Source organism: Pungitius pungitius, chromosome 10, assembly GCF_949316345.1.
Source record: "Pungitius pungitius chromosome 10, fPunPun2.1, whole genome shotgun sequence".
Taxonomy (NCBI): Eukaryota; Metazoa; Chordata; class Actinopteri; order Perciformes; family Gasterosteidae; genus Pungitius; species Pungitius pungitius.
In genome coordinates, this window is record NC_084909.1 from 19,801,043 (window position 1) to 19,815,279 (window position 14,237).

The 14,237-nt window shown below is 47.8% G+C and overlaps 1 protein-coding gene and 1 non-coding gene across 2 annotated transcripts in view; both read left to right on the forward strand.

Annotated features, from left to right (window-relative positions):
- The window catches only part of tmeff2a (transmembrane protein with EGF-like and two follistatin-like domains 2a), an 80,329-nt gene extending 71,725 nt beyond the window's left edge, over positions 1 to 8,604 (forward strand). Inside the window, exons 6-10 of the mRNA XM_037488244.2 lie at positions 1,461 to 1,609; positions 3,789 to 3,824; positions 4,024 to 4,153; positions 6,395 to 6,553; positions 8,281 to 8,604. Of these exons, the coding sequence (XP_037344141.1) occupies positions 1,461 to 1,609; positions 3,789 to 3,824; positions 4,024 to 4,153; positions 6,395 to 6,553; positions 8,281 to 8,377 (571 nt within the window). The 3' untranslated portion in view covers positions 8,378 to 8,604. The remainder of the gene's footprint in view (positions 1 to 1,460; positions 1,610 to 3,788; positions 3,825 to 4,023; positions 4,154 to 6,394; positions 6,554 to 8,280) is intronic.
- Positions 8,605 to 9,663: 1,059 nt separating this feature from the next.
- On the forward strand, positions 9,664 to 9,745 carry trnas-aga (transfer RNA serine (anticodon AGA)). The gene has a single exon. It is a non-coding gene; the product is annotated as a tRNA-Ser (tRNA).
- The last annotated feature ends 4,492 nt before the right edge of the window (positions 9,746 to 14,237 follow it).

Here is a 14,237-nt window from a genome sequence, read left to right on the forward strand (position 1 = left end):
GACTGCGTGTCCTTTACTGAGAGTTCAGCACCAGGAGAATAATGACGCATTTCTAATTACAGAACCTAGCGTTCTGTGCCACTCAGCAGCAACCGGCTGGGGGGGGGGCAAATCTGGGAGTCGCTTCTGCTGAGGATTGCCGCACACAGTGCACGTGCACGCGCATGTGCACGAGCGCTGGCGTGCACGCGCACTTCTGGTGTTGGTACTGAATGTCGCGCACACAGAAACCAACAGGGAAGGTCTCGCACCTCACACAGAATTGTCCCGGCTCATTTGCGAGCTCTGAAAGCATCAAGAAATCACTGAGAAACAAACGCATGAGTCACAAAACACCCCAAAATATCGCCTCCATGGAAGGACGTGACAAACACAGAATTGACGTTCACTCTCGAGGGAATAATCTTTCTAAGCAAATAAGTGTGTTTGCACCTTTTGCCTAACTGCTGTATATTTGACAAATATGTTCCTACAGACGGTCTGAGGAGATGTTGGCGTGGTGGGTGGGACGTGGGACGGGAAGGAGAGGGCTGATCGTCCATTCGTCCCAAAACCCGTCCTTGGCTTAACCAACACGTCGGGTGTAAAAGCTGCAGCCTTTATAAGTGACATATTTAACAGTGAAAGCGAGGCTAATAGGGAAAGAATCCAAAGGCCATTATTCTTTAGCCATCACAATGTACAATCAGCATTTACTTCATAATGGTGAGATAAAGGGGGGGTGTATTGCCGTATTAAGCTAATCCAGCTATCAGTGGTTATTACTTGCTTGTAATAACAGAGAATGTCCATTGGAGGGTAAGGTGGTCCACACTGAGACATTATCACAGCAGACTTGCCTTCGGCCTCCAAGCCGAGCTTCATGGAGGTGACTTTTTAGAGCGTCTCAGGCGGCTTTGTTGAAGGACACTAAAAAGAGAGACGAGGTAATAGCAGGAAGCTGCTCGGCATTGTTCGATGCTTTTCTTTATTTCCACCGAGCTTTCACTGTGCACTGATAGCTTTAGCTCATGAGTTATTATTTTCCATTCAGGCTATTTTCAATGTTATCTAAAATAAATTACATATCTGAAAGCCTTAGAATGGGGGCTGTTTTTTTGTCCCGCGATTTCTACAGCAACACAAAAATGTCCTGCTTTGTTATCTACAATTGTGTCATTATTAATTGCTTTTTGCCATTATAAGAATACATCACCCGTCAATCAAGCCCTCCCTGCAGTTAAATCCATTTGCAATTGTGTCAGATGGAATGTGCCAGAACCCGGTTAGGACAGGATTACTGGTCCCACATCCAACTGAGTGCAAGCTTTTTTGTCTTTTTTTTTCCTGTGTTTTTATAATCCCCCATAGAGTGAGCAAGTCTTTCAGAACAGAAACGCTATCCTTCTCATTAGATGTTGGACGTGGATAATAAAGTAAATCCCGGGACGCCTGGACTAATGGGACTTCTTGCTCCGCAGGTGTGTTTGCAACATCGACTGCTCCCACATCAGCTTCAACCCGGTGTGCGCCTCGGACGGCCGTTCCTATGACAACCCCTGCCAGGTGAAGGAGGCGTCCTGTCAGAAGCAGGAACGCATCGAGGTCAAGTACCTGGGCCACTGCCAAGGTCAGACCCACACACACACACACACACACACCACATTAAATCTCCCTCCATCCATCTTTTCCATTCAATCACATTTCAGGAATAGTGCAGAAATAATCCCCAAATCCCACAAGGTCTTCGCTGCTATGTATATTGATAATTTAACAGACTGATAATCCCCTCTTTGCGGTGTACAGTATCTGTTCTTTGGGGGCAGTATTTGTTTGCACCGGTACCAGGGATAAAGTCATTTTATTAATCGCTGTGGTTAAATCCCAAAACCGAGTTATACGGCTAATCCACATGGGGAGAAGAAAAGTCGCTTGGGAAAAGTTTTTTATTTTATTTGAGGGGGGGGGGATCTACCAACACTTTTTCCTTTGTTTTAACTCATACGGCGGACTGACAGAAAGAGATGGTCTCGCTCCAATCTGGATTGTTAGCGGCCTTCATTGTGTTCGGGTACATTTGTGAGCACTTGATTGGCTCTGCGTCCACCGAGGGGACAATTGATCGAGATGTGGGGAGCGAGATGAAAGCTTTTGAGGAGTAATGGGGAGTAAAGTAATCAGGGCTAACCAGCTGTGGAACACAAAGAGGAATCTGTATTCCCCCACGTTGGCCCCTTCGGGTCGAGGCGCCCCGGTCGATGCCATCGCGGCGTTCTCTTTCAATCAGGAGAAGTGCAGAGAAACAAGAGGGGTTTGGACCTGTGGAAAAGTGCTCCGCCCCCGGGGGTCACTTTTCATATTTCACTATAGGAAACAGTGCTTTCTTTCTATGCTATTATTCTTCCGCTGGCGTTCCGAGAGCCAATAAAAAAAGACAAATAAATACGGGACAAAAAAACAAATTGCATCATAAAACGGGGAAATTCTTCACAGACTTAAGGGGAATAAATTCACGGACCACTGAGTGAAATCAATTGCAATAAAATGATAGTAATTGTAAGGAGATTTTCTCCAGCCATTGTGAAAAGAGAAAGTCAATGTGGCGTCGATAAGGTGAGCGAAGAAGCCATTATTCGCTCTGATCTTTTCCGCCCAGCTCTGCTCCACCTCACCCTTTGTTCAGAGGAGATCTCACGTGCACGCACACACACACACACCAGGAGAACCCTTTGTTCAGAGGAGATCTCACGTGCACGCACACACACACACACACACCAGGAGAACCCTTTGTTCAGAGGAGATCTCACGTGCACGCACACACACACACACACACACCAGGAGAACCCTTTGTTCAGAGGAGATCTCACGTGTACGCACACACACACACACACACACCAGGAGAACCCTTTGTTCAGAGGAGATCTCACGTGTACGCACACACACACACACACACACCAGGAGAACCCTTTGTTCAGAGGAGATCTCACGTGCACGCGCACACACACACACACACACACACACACCAGGAGAACCCTTTGTTCAGAGGAGATCTCACGTGCACGCGCACACACACACACACACACACACACACACCAGGAGAACCCTTTGTTCAGAAGAGATCTCACGTGCACGGACACACACACACACACCAGGAGAACCCTTTGTTCAGAGGAGATCTCACGTGAACGCACACACACACACACACCAGGAGAACCCTTTGTTCAGAGGAGATCTCACGTGCACGCACACACACACACACACCAGGAGAACCCTTTGTTCAGAGGAGATCTCACGTGCACGCACACACACACACACCAGGAGAACCCTTTGTTCAGAGGAGATCTCACGCGCACACACACACACACCAGGAGAACCCTTTGTTCAGAGGAGATCTCACGTGAACGCGCACACACACACACACCAGGAGAACCCTTTGTTCAGAGGAGATCTCACGTGCACGCACACACACACACACCAGGAGAACCCTTTGTTCAGAGTGCACACACATCAACTAGACGTGCACACGCGCACACACACACACACACACACCAGGGGAGATCTCACATGCACACACATCAACTAGACGTGCACACACACACACACACACCAGGGGAGATCTCACGTGCACACACACACACCAGGAGAACCCTTTGTTCAGAGTGCACACACATCAACTAGACGTGCACACGCGCACACACACACACACACCAGGGGAGATCTCACGTGCACACACATCAACTAGACGTGCACACGCACACCAGGAGAAATCCGAAATCCGTTTACATGTTTTTTTGTTTCCACCTTTGCAGGCGACATCAACATCGACGCGCGGACCGACAACACAGGTGAGCGCGTGGCGGACGGCCCGATGGCGCGTGCTGCCTCTCCATTCAATTATGCGTTTGCGTCATTTCTCAGACGTTTTTTCTCTGGCTTTTTCCATCGTGGTCCCAGTTGATTTTGCCTCTCGTCACGTGTCTTCACAAGCCTCTACAGGCAGCAAAGGCCTGACGCGTTGTGTGCGCTCGCTTTTGTTTTTGGCAGTTAAGGAAAAAGAGGACCCGAGGAACGAGCTGGCCCGCGGCCTCTACATCCCGTGTCCGGATCACTACAAGAACTACTGCGTCCACGGCGAGTGTCAGTTCCCAAGTATCCCGGCCCAGCCCTCCTGCAGGTACACACACACACAATCACACACACACACTGGTACTTTTCTGCAGGGCAAGGGGAGGAGGATTGGTATCATTTTCTTGTTTCTTTAATACATTTTTAAACACAATATTTGCAAACAAGTGCACATCATTCCAAGGAAACGGAGGTGAGTGGGTTTTTAATAGTTAAACACAGGATCAGGCTCTATGCCTATTAGCTGATGATGCAATAAATCCGACTCTATTCATGCTCATCATTGGTAAGTCTCTTCACATAGTGACTCTGACGATATCACGGCTACGAATGAGTCCCACGTGACGCTCTTATAAGCGTGTCATTTAAGGTGCTTGCTCAGTTGTCACATTTAGCGAGTGAAGGGGGGGGGGGTGCTTGGGCTGTTGACCAGTGAAATATGCTTCATTGCTTCAAATGAATCCCCCCCCCCCCCCCGTGGGAATTTCCTTTCCTCGCGCACCTGATTTTGTTCCGTCGATGATTAAATCTCGACGACCCACACCTTGTTCTGCATCATCTGTCTGCAGATGGTTAATACTTGGCCGTAAACACGCCGCCGTGGAGGACGGACACCTCCAGGGTGCCATCAGCAGCTTTCCAGAAGCTCTCAAATACTGTTTGCAGCATCGAATGCAAAAAGAAATATAAAAGTGGCCAACATAACAACTGCTTACAGTCTATAATAAAAACTACTTATTGCTTCCTCTGCATTATGTGCTCATGGTTTTGGTGCTCAGATAAACCCTCTGTTCACTGCCCAGCCTGCAGGAAGGCAGCAAACACCTGGACCTGGTCCTACTTCCTGTCCTGACCCTAAACCCTGTGATTGAAGGGTGAACTAAAACTTAACTCAGACGATGCTTTTGCTTATTATTACAGCGTCTCACCAAACTGGAGCAAAAAAAAAAAAACCTTGTTTCATTTCTCTCAGTGTTCCCTAAAATTCAGTGTCTGAACCAACAGGCACATGGTGCTGATTTATGTCCTGACCTTGCACGTTTTTTGGTCATATATAAGTATTGTGGATACAAAGGCATGCAGACCTACTCCACACACACACACACACACACACACACAGGAAGAACAGCAGGCGCCTTCACATTCACCTAAGCACACGAGATAGACCTGGACATGCATTTAGATAAAGGTACAATGGGGAATGCTATTAAACCCTCCCCCCACACACTCACACACACAATGAACGCACATGTGTGCGGCTCAGGTCGGCCATCTTTTACAGCCCGATAGCGCCTCAGCCAAAGGGGGTCTTGGTATCGCTCGCTCCCACTCTCTCTCTCTCTTTTCTCTATAACCTCGCTCGTCCCAGCTCACCCAGCCAGACATTCATTCCTCATGCATATTGAGCAGGGATCCACAGGGAGGGCTTTGCCAAAGGTCTTTGCTGCCCCCTGCAGGCTGCAGGAGTGTCCTGGAGGTTGTGTCCTAATGATCAGTGGTAGGAAGGGGGTTTTCGGGGGGGGCATAGTGGTCTCTGTGAGAGATGCAAGCACAAACAGAACGAGGTTGCAGTGTTCCTCTCACCCAGTGTCAGGTCGCAGGGGTAGAGAATGTGAAGGAGACTGTGTGTGTGTGTGTGTGTGTGTGTGTGTGTGTGTGTGTGTGTGTGTGTGTGTGTGTGTGTGTGTGTGTGTGTGTGTGTGTGTGTGCGTGTGTGTCGGTACCAAACAAGGACGTGCAGGTGTTGGTTTGTAACAACCTCCCCAGAGAAAGAGTGAGGGAGATGGAGAGGGAAAGAGAGATTAAAAGGGGAACCATTTTAGCTCCTCTCTGAGGACAGAAATCATCTCTATTAGTCTCTCCCCCCCCCCCCCCCCCTCTCTGTGTGTGTTTGTGTGTGTGTGTGCGCGTGTGGCTCTCTCTCTCATACGTCGCACGTCCCTACTGGTGCTTTTAAGTTGCTTTTCTTAAAATACCAGCGTTCCAGTTCACATTGACGGCGGACTGTCCATCACGCCACTGTTCTGTGATCATATGACAAATGCGGCTCACTGCCACTGCTGTTTGACCCAAAGCAAATGATGATGAACATCCTCACACTCTCCCTCCTCATCCAAGCGGTCCCAGCGGAGGAAGAAGGCGCCGCACCGACACAAAGGCTTTGTTCCACCGCGACGCCTCAATTAGAAACACTGGAATAATGGACCCGTCTCCCCAAATGCAAGGGAATAACTCTCTCTTTCTCTCTCTTTCCATCTCACTTCGTGTGTGTGTGTGTGTGTGTTCTCAGCTGTCACTCGGGTTTCAGAGGCCCCCAGTGTGACATCAAAGAGTACAACGTGCTCTACGTGGTGCCAGGCTCCGGCAAGCTGCACTACGTCCTCATCGCCTCCATCATTGGAGCACTGCAGGTGGTCATCATCTGCGTGGTGGTGCTCTGCATTACAAGGTGAGTCAAGGCCCAACACACACACACGCACACACACACACACATTCATACCAATAGTAACAAGCTTAACGAGAGGTCTGTATTTAGGAGGCACAGGAGAGCCTGCAGGGGTCCTGAGGCTGAAGGAAACAGCTGAAAGGTCACCTTGCTTAGGCCACAGAGAGAAACACACACACACACACACACAGATATCTGACACAAACCTGTGTTTTAACAAACGTTTTGTATTTACAGTAAAGGCTCCCTCTCATACACACACACACACACACACATATAGATAGCATGGGGCCTTCTCTGCCTCCGGCTGACCTAAGCAATTTACAACATTTAATAAACAATGTTTTTGGCCGAGACCAAAGTGCCCCTCTGAGAGGGCCGTAGACCGAGAGGACGGCTGTAAAGGGCAAAGGGACAAAGAAGGTAGGAGAATAATCTCATTGAACACACGCGGCGATCGATCAGGCCGTCACTATAAACTATAAAAAGAAAACGGCCCACAATGCATCACGCGCCTCTCCCCTCGTTTCAGTGGAGTTGAGTTTGGACAAAATGTGAAGGGGAATCAGACAAGTGCCCAGCGGACACTTTGTGAGGCGCACCTTCCTTTATCCCTGGTGGCACCGACTCAACAAGGCGCCGGAAACATCCATCACTGAAACACTAAAAACATCAGATTCAGACGACTAACAGACCAAGCAGGGTTTAGGAAAAGCTCTAAAACACCCGACCACCCGCCCTCCCTGCTTCCTGTGTGCGTTCCTGGTTCCCTCATTACGTGGATCTCATGCTAATCGATGATGTGGGACGTCCACAAACCGCTGCACGGTCGACTCTGTGCGTGAAGCTCTGGACCCTTTGGTGGGCCGAGGTCAGGTGATTTCACCTTTGCCACATGGCGTTTTCATACCCTGGAAGTTACCACGAAGGGACGGATAGCCTTGGACTCTAAATAATACTCAGCTGGTCCCGAGGGCTCAAAGGGGCCGTGGACCTCCATAGCAGTACAAGCAGCTGTTTTTATTGGTTTTCAATGGCTATTTGCTCTTTCTTTCGGAGCGTTGGGGACGTGTCCCGGTAGACGAGCCGCTTCCGCTTTGTTTTCAGCAGATCAGACGCAGCGTGTGTACCGTCTGTTGTTACCTTCCATTCACTTGAGGGTAGAAAAGGTCACCTGGACGCCACCTGACGCCTGTTGGAAAACGAGAGGCCTTCAGTGCAAGATGTTATGTTGTTACCACACAATTGTGCTTTCTTACAACTGTGGAAAAAGACCAAATCCAACATTGCCCTTTTTTTTCTTCTCTCTCACAAAGGTAATTTCTACTTTGAGTGAGTGAGTGCTGCAGAGGTTCCATTTCTCAAAGGCCTCTGTGTCCTGTTGTTGGAGGTTCTGTAGAGTACACAGGCTGAGAGGAACACACGATTGAATCAATACATCCATTTATTGGATTTGTCTTTATTGTGTGTCCCCACTTCTGAGATCAAAACGAGGCCATTGTGCGACCCGGAGCGCGTCCTGACAGCAGTGGTCGTTGTAGTGGAGCAACGCAGGAGCTGCACTCAGGACAGAGCTGTGATTCCAGTCAATTGATGCTGGCTGTGGTCCTTTCACTGGCTTTGCTGCCCAACGAAACCAGCACCACCAGCCCCCATCCTTTCATGAATAATTCCCTGTAAAAGCTGAGGCGTGTCCCCCCCCCCCCCCCCCCCCTTCTTCTCTCCTGCAGGAAGTGTCCGCGGACCAACAGGATCAACCGGCAGAAGCAGAACAATGTCCACTTCAGTACGGAGAACACCATGCGCGCCTCCACGCGGCTCATCTGAGCCCCACGCCGTGCCTGTGGCGTTAGATGTCCCCCCCCTCCACCTACCACCCTCCCTCCCTCCTTGTAGGCCCCCCCTTCCCCCAAAAAATAGGATCTGCCCCCCTCACTCCTCCTCGCCCCCATGTATGAACTTCAGGAGGATGACGCTGAAGCAAAGAGCTGGCGCACAAGTCGCTCACGCGTGGGGGGGTTGTTGACATCGGTCCTCCACCGGAGTGTCCCCCCCCCCCCCCCCCCAGGTGCAGGCGCGTCTCTGCACTGTGTCACTTCCCTCGAAAAACAGAACTGTGAACTTTTTGGAGGGAGGGGGGATGGAGCAATTGGGGATACTGAATAAGTGTGTGTGTCTGGGGGGGGGGGAGGGGGGCGGCGGGGGGGGGGGGGGGGGGTATTAGATGTGTGAGCTTTTGGTAGAGGTGGGCTAGCCGGTGTCTGTCGTTTCTAGATGAGGGGGGTCAAAGCAAAGCGGGGTAGCGCAAAGCAGGCAGAGCAGTGTTGTCCAGTCCGAGGGAGGGGGGGTGGGTTGGGTTGGGAGGGGGGGCTACACGTGATGCCTTTGCACCTTGTGTTATAGGAAACCTTTGACAGGGGGCACAATGTTATTATAGAGCTCTCCGTTTCGGTTGTGACAATGACGTCGGCTTCTGTATCTTGGGTTCTATTTCCAATAGTTATTACTACATTGTCTTGATGGGGTCATTTTTCTGTAAATGTAAATAAATAATTTATATCACGAAATGTAACATGATGTGTCGCTCTTTGTTTGTGCCGTGGAGAAGGATAATAACCAAGTTATAGCCTCTACTATTGTCATATTCTATTAAAAGTAATATTTATTTAAATATGGTTATATTTAAACACACCCTGCATTTAAAAAAAACATTTTTTAAATAATTTTGTATGTAGTTTTTGAATATGCAAGTGAGGGAATCTAATTCTAGTGTTGGGTGATTTTTGATTAGAAATCTACATATGTAATTTTTCAGAGCTTATTAAAATAAACACTTCATTGTGCATTTAGGAAGATTCTCTATTTTCTATACCAAAAATTAAATAAACTTTAATGTATACTACATGAAGTAAGATGGCTAGTCTAATAATAGGTAGAAATACATGCATGTAAATACTTAAAAAAAATATATATATATATTTTTATTCCTCACCGTTGTGGCGTTTTAACAGATTTTGATCTCTTTTTTCCAAAAGAGAAGTGTTAATAAATACCAGTTTTGTAACAGGCGGTGTATGTACTAGTTTGGAAGTCTGCTGCCATCTGCAGCGTCAGTTGTCGTGGCCGAGTGGTTAAGGCGATGGACTAGAAATCCATTGGGGTCTCCCCGCGCAGGTTCGAATCCTGCCGACAACGACTTGTTTTAACTTTGAAGATTTGTTGTCGTCACCTATTCTAAATCACTCTAATCCACATTATGATGTGATTTACCCACAAACTACTTCATGGGCGAAGACATCATGCAACGCTGGTGTTTTGGCAATATGTGCAGTGCTGTGCTATTCTAGAGCTATTCTACCTGTCAACGTACCAATATGACGACCTGTGTAAACACTAAGGTCCGCTTTGATCCAGCCCTTGAGATGAAAACTGCTTTAGACTAGTCACTAAATAGCCTCCTGTATTGTAGTAATAAAATAATGTACTTTCTACACTACTACATTTTATTTGACTCTTGGTAGGTAACTGTCATCTTTATGAAGCCACCTGAGAATGAGTTTATGCCTCAAGGACCAGCAGCATTCCTCAAGAGTTGGTGCTTGGACAAAGTCAAATTAGTACCGTAAATACCACAGGGCTTAATCGTTTGGGGAAAAGATCCCAGTTCATATGTGAGGTTCTCTGAGGGTCGGCTACGGGTCATTCTGCCACACTTTAAAATGTTCTCAGGTTCAAGCACGCTAAACACTTCACCGTGTCAACCAACCGCGGCCAAGTTTATAGCAATGACTCATTCACACCAGACGTAAAAACAAGCGTTCCATGCGTGGCAGCCTTCCTCTGTGGGACAAACTCGTTTCTCTTTCCTGTCCCATTCTTACTGGCAGCCAAGCTTCCCTCCACCTTAAACCTATTTGGAAGCTAAAAGGTGGAGAATGTCCAGTGACTTTAACTTCAGTATTCTTTCCTTTCCCCTAACTTAAAAAATAACAATTAGGTGGGTGTGTATTAAGGCCGTGGAAGGTGTCATAAAATGGACAAAGCTGAAGCTGTATGAGTTAACTACGACATCTAAATTTATTCCAACATTTTCAGCTCCACAGAAAATGCCACAATTGGTTTAACTTTGGTACGGCACAGGCTTTTAAATGACTAAATGTCTCTAATGGGTATTGAAATATTTTTTACTCGACAATGGACCAACGGCCATTAGCTATCCACATGGGCACAACACATAGTTCTTTGCTAATTGAATCCAGCTGATACAGCTTTTACAGAGTGACCATATTTCGAAGGTTGGACCTTAATAACTTGAGAGTGCGTTGTTACATCGAGAGCACAAACGAGGCATGTGAAAGCTTGGCTTTGCTTTTTTTCTTCTTCTCCGAGGCGCCTCGCGGCCTCCCAGCGTCACGGCACACCCACGAACCCTTGACTACACGCCTGTGTGTCTGTGCAGCACCCAGCAGACCCTCCAGCCTTCCTGTCTCCTCCTGTCGGCCCGAGGCCGGGGAGGAGCACGAGGGAGGCTTTGTCCAATGTCTGGGCATCTGCTCTCGTCTGGGGTCCAGGAATGCGGTGAACGCTATCATTAGTGGAATTCAAGTTTGAACAGCCTGTGAATGGACAGGTGATCACTGTCCGCTAGGCTACAAGCTACCAAAAAAAATAGGAAACCCCACCCGGTTCCCAGGAAATAAAGAAAGACAGGAAAATGTGGGGTTTTCATTGCGGCCATCTGTTGGTGTACTACATGCCACTATTGCATGAACAAGGTCAATACCAAGGTTCACAGTGGTTGCTATATGATGGTATCATATTTTCTCAATTATAAAATGTGTTAACTTCAAAGCATTGTCAGGTATAGCAGGTATTTATATGCATTATCTAAAATAAACCTTTGGCCCGAGGCCGTCGTCTATTTAACAGCCTGCTCAGGTGTCATTTTGGGCTCATGACTTCATGGTCCCAACAACCCTCAGGAATCAGGAAACACTTGTTGCCATAATGTGTCACGCATACAAGACAAGATTTGACTTGGCGGTTGGTGCACGACGGCAGACAGTAAGACGATGGACAGCAGACAACATAGTGCAGGAATAAGATAAGAATAGAATAGAAGGCTATGGGTTAGTTAAGTTAAAAATAAAAAAAAAATTCTGGCCCGCTTCAAGGTCCTGGAAGCAAACAAGTGCTGGAGAGACGGCAGATTGCAGCCGATCACCCTCTCTGCAGAGCGGAGGACACGCTGCAGCCTGCCCTTGTCCTGTTACCTGTTACCTGTCACCTGTTACCTGTCACCTGTCACCTGTCACCTGTTACCTGTCACCTGTTACCTGTCACCTGTTACCTCATCACGACCGATTGCACGAGTGAAATAAAGAGGAGTAAAAGTGGAGCACTGCAGTGTCAGAAGGCCTTGGGTTCATGTGTGGTAGATAAACCCTTAAAGACAAATACACTAAACTCAACAACCAGTGCACACAGAAATCCCCCCCCCCCCCCCCCCCCCCCCTTAACAGAATGCCACGCTCGAACCCTCAGAGTCCAACAGATGGATGATGCCTGAATAACATACCACTGAATATTAGAATTACCAACAGTGTGGAGTGAGGTGCAGGGGATGAATGAAATAAGAGCAGAATCAAGCTGTCCTGCGGGAAGCCGGGGGCCAGAAGTCATGGAGCTCTGGGATCCATCGGCCAGGAGAACCTTCGCATTGATTTTACAATCAACAAAGTGCCCCCTCGTCACCTTTGGCGTTGAAGGATTGGACCATCGGTTCGGAGATTGATGGCGTCGGAAACATGAAGACATGAAAACACTTATTCAAGCACACACACACACACACACACAGACGTCATCACGTGCAGTGTGTGTGAAGCTCAACACCTCAGACATCGGTCCATTAGCTTCGGAATTGATAGCATCACAGCAATCACACACCACAGGGAACACACACACACACACACTCCTATAGCAGCATACGAGGCCACCTTTAAGTGAGCGTGTGTTCAGCACACGCTGGTCTGTGAAAAAGGGTCATTTAAAGATCCATCGCCATCTGTTTTGGTCCCAGCATGCCATTTTCCCCTCTGTGGGGGCCTTTGATTTAGCGACAAAAGGGTACCATTGCTGCTTCCTTCACACTGTGCCACCAGACATCCGATCTGAGCTGGTTATAGAAAATCAAACACCGCCGGGCATCCGTCGCATCGTCATAGGTGCGAACACCTGTGTGCCGTTGTTTGCTAATCACGAGCATTGGGGGTCACCATGTTGTGTTGTGTCTGATATCACATGACCTGCTTTGAACAAAGCTGACTACGAGGTGTGAGGCAGCAGGCTGACGAGTCCCGCTTTCCTCTTCTAAGGAAGAACAAACACGTGTACGTATCGGCATGTGATTATTGTGCTGATAAATAATCTGTCTTAGCTGTGCATCTAAAGAAGTTCACTGTTTTGGCCTCAGCGGTAAAATGGGGAAATATAACCTATATTCTTGACGTCCTCATTGGACTACTCTACTCTGCCGTAGGCCATTCATTGTTTACAGGTTTTAGTTTCCTCGTGTTTTGCCTTGGAGCCAGTTTACACAAACTTTAAACTAATAAAAAGCTAAATCATTGTCTGACTATAGCCGGTGGTCAATTGCAAATCCGCCTTCGCTCTCCACACCGACTGTGTACCTCGCAACCAAAGACGTCCGCGTGGGAAAACCGCGATAAAAGAGGTTTGCCTCTAAGCGCTACAGTCGCAGCGGAGGACAGCGAGGGACCACGTCAACGTCCTCCTAGGTCACCGAGTGCAGCCTTCAATCACGAGGACTGTGGACCACGTGAAGGTGAGAGGGTGACTGAGGAGACCACCCGGGGGGGGACGAAGCTGGGTGACAAGTTGGTCCCACCCGGATTAAACCATCCTCTTCTTTGCTTGTGTGAAATACACTGCGGGTCTTAGTATCAGAATAGAATCCAGTTTGACACACCCCCCGCTGGAGGTTTTCCGAGCTCATTCATCCGATGATGCGACTTGCAGCGGCATGTTTGCTCTTGACGGAACGGGCCGATTTCCACCGCTGTTGCTTCACTCGTTACTTCCTTGCAGAGAATTTTGATTGATAAAGATCTGGTTGTGAAAATGTTCTTTGGAAAAATAACTCAATATATGGATCACATGTATATGTTAGCGAGATGTACGTGAACTAAAAAACGTGCAGTTTGTTGAACTAATGAACGTTTAAACTTTAACTCTAAAAGGCTTTTGCCTCTTTTAAAGCTACAGATACTGAGAGAGTGTTCGATAGTTCAAATTGTTAATTCATGCCAATCTAAAGAATTGATGTGATATATACTATATATGCACCATATTATTGGATATTCCTCATACAAAGGTCTGATGAAGTAGCATTTATAGGCCTCCAGGGGGCGCAGACATCCATTTTTCATCTCCAACAGCTTGTGCTTTCTAGTGCTTTCTAGTACATGTAACTGTAGGAGGGATTACTGAGGAGAAAAAAGGAAGCTTAAATAAACGGCGAAGTGTCCTTCTAAAACAGGCAAGTAATCGACCTCATCACGTGTGACACACGTGTCAGACCATCAGGAACACGGGAAGAATTCAGGAAAGCAGAAAACATGAGCGAGGCGGGAAAGGGAGTGTTGGAGAAAAAAGGGTCATGGGAGGT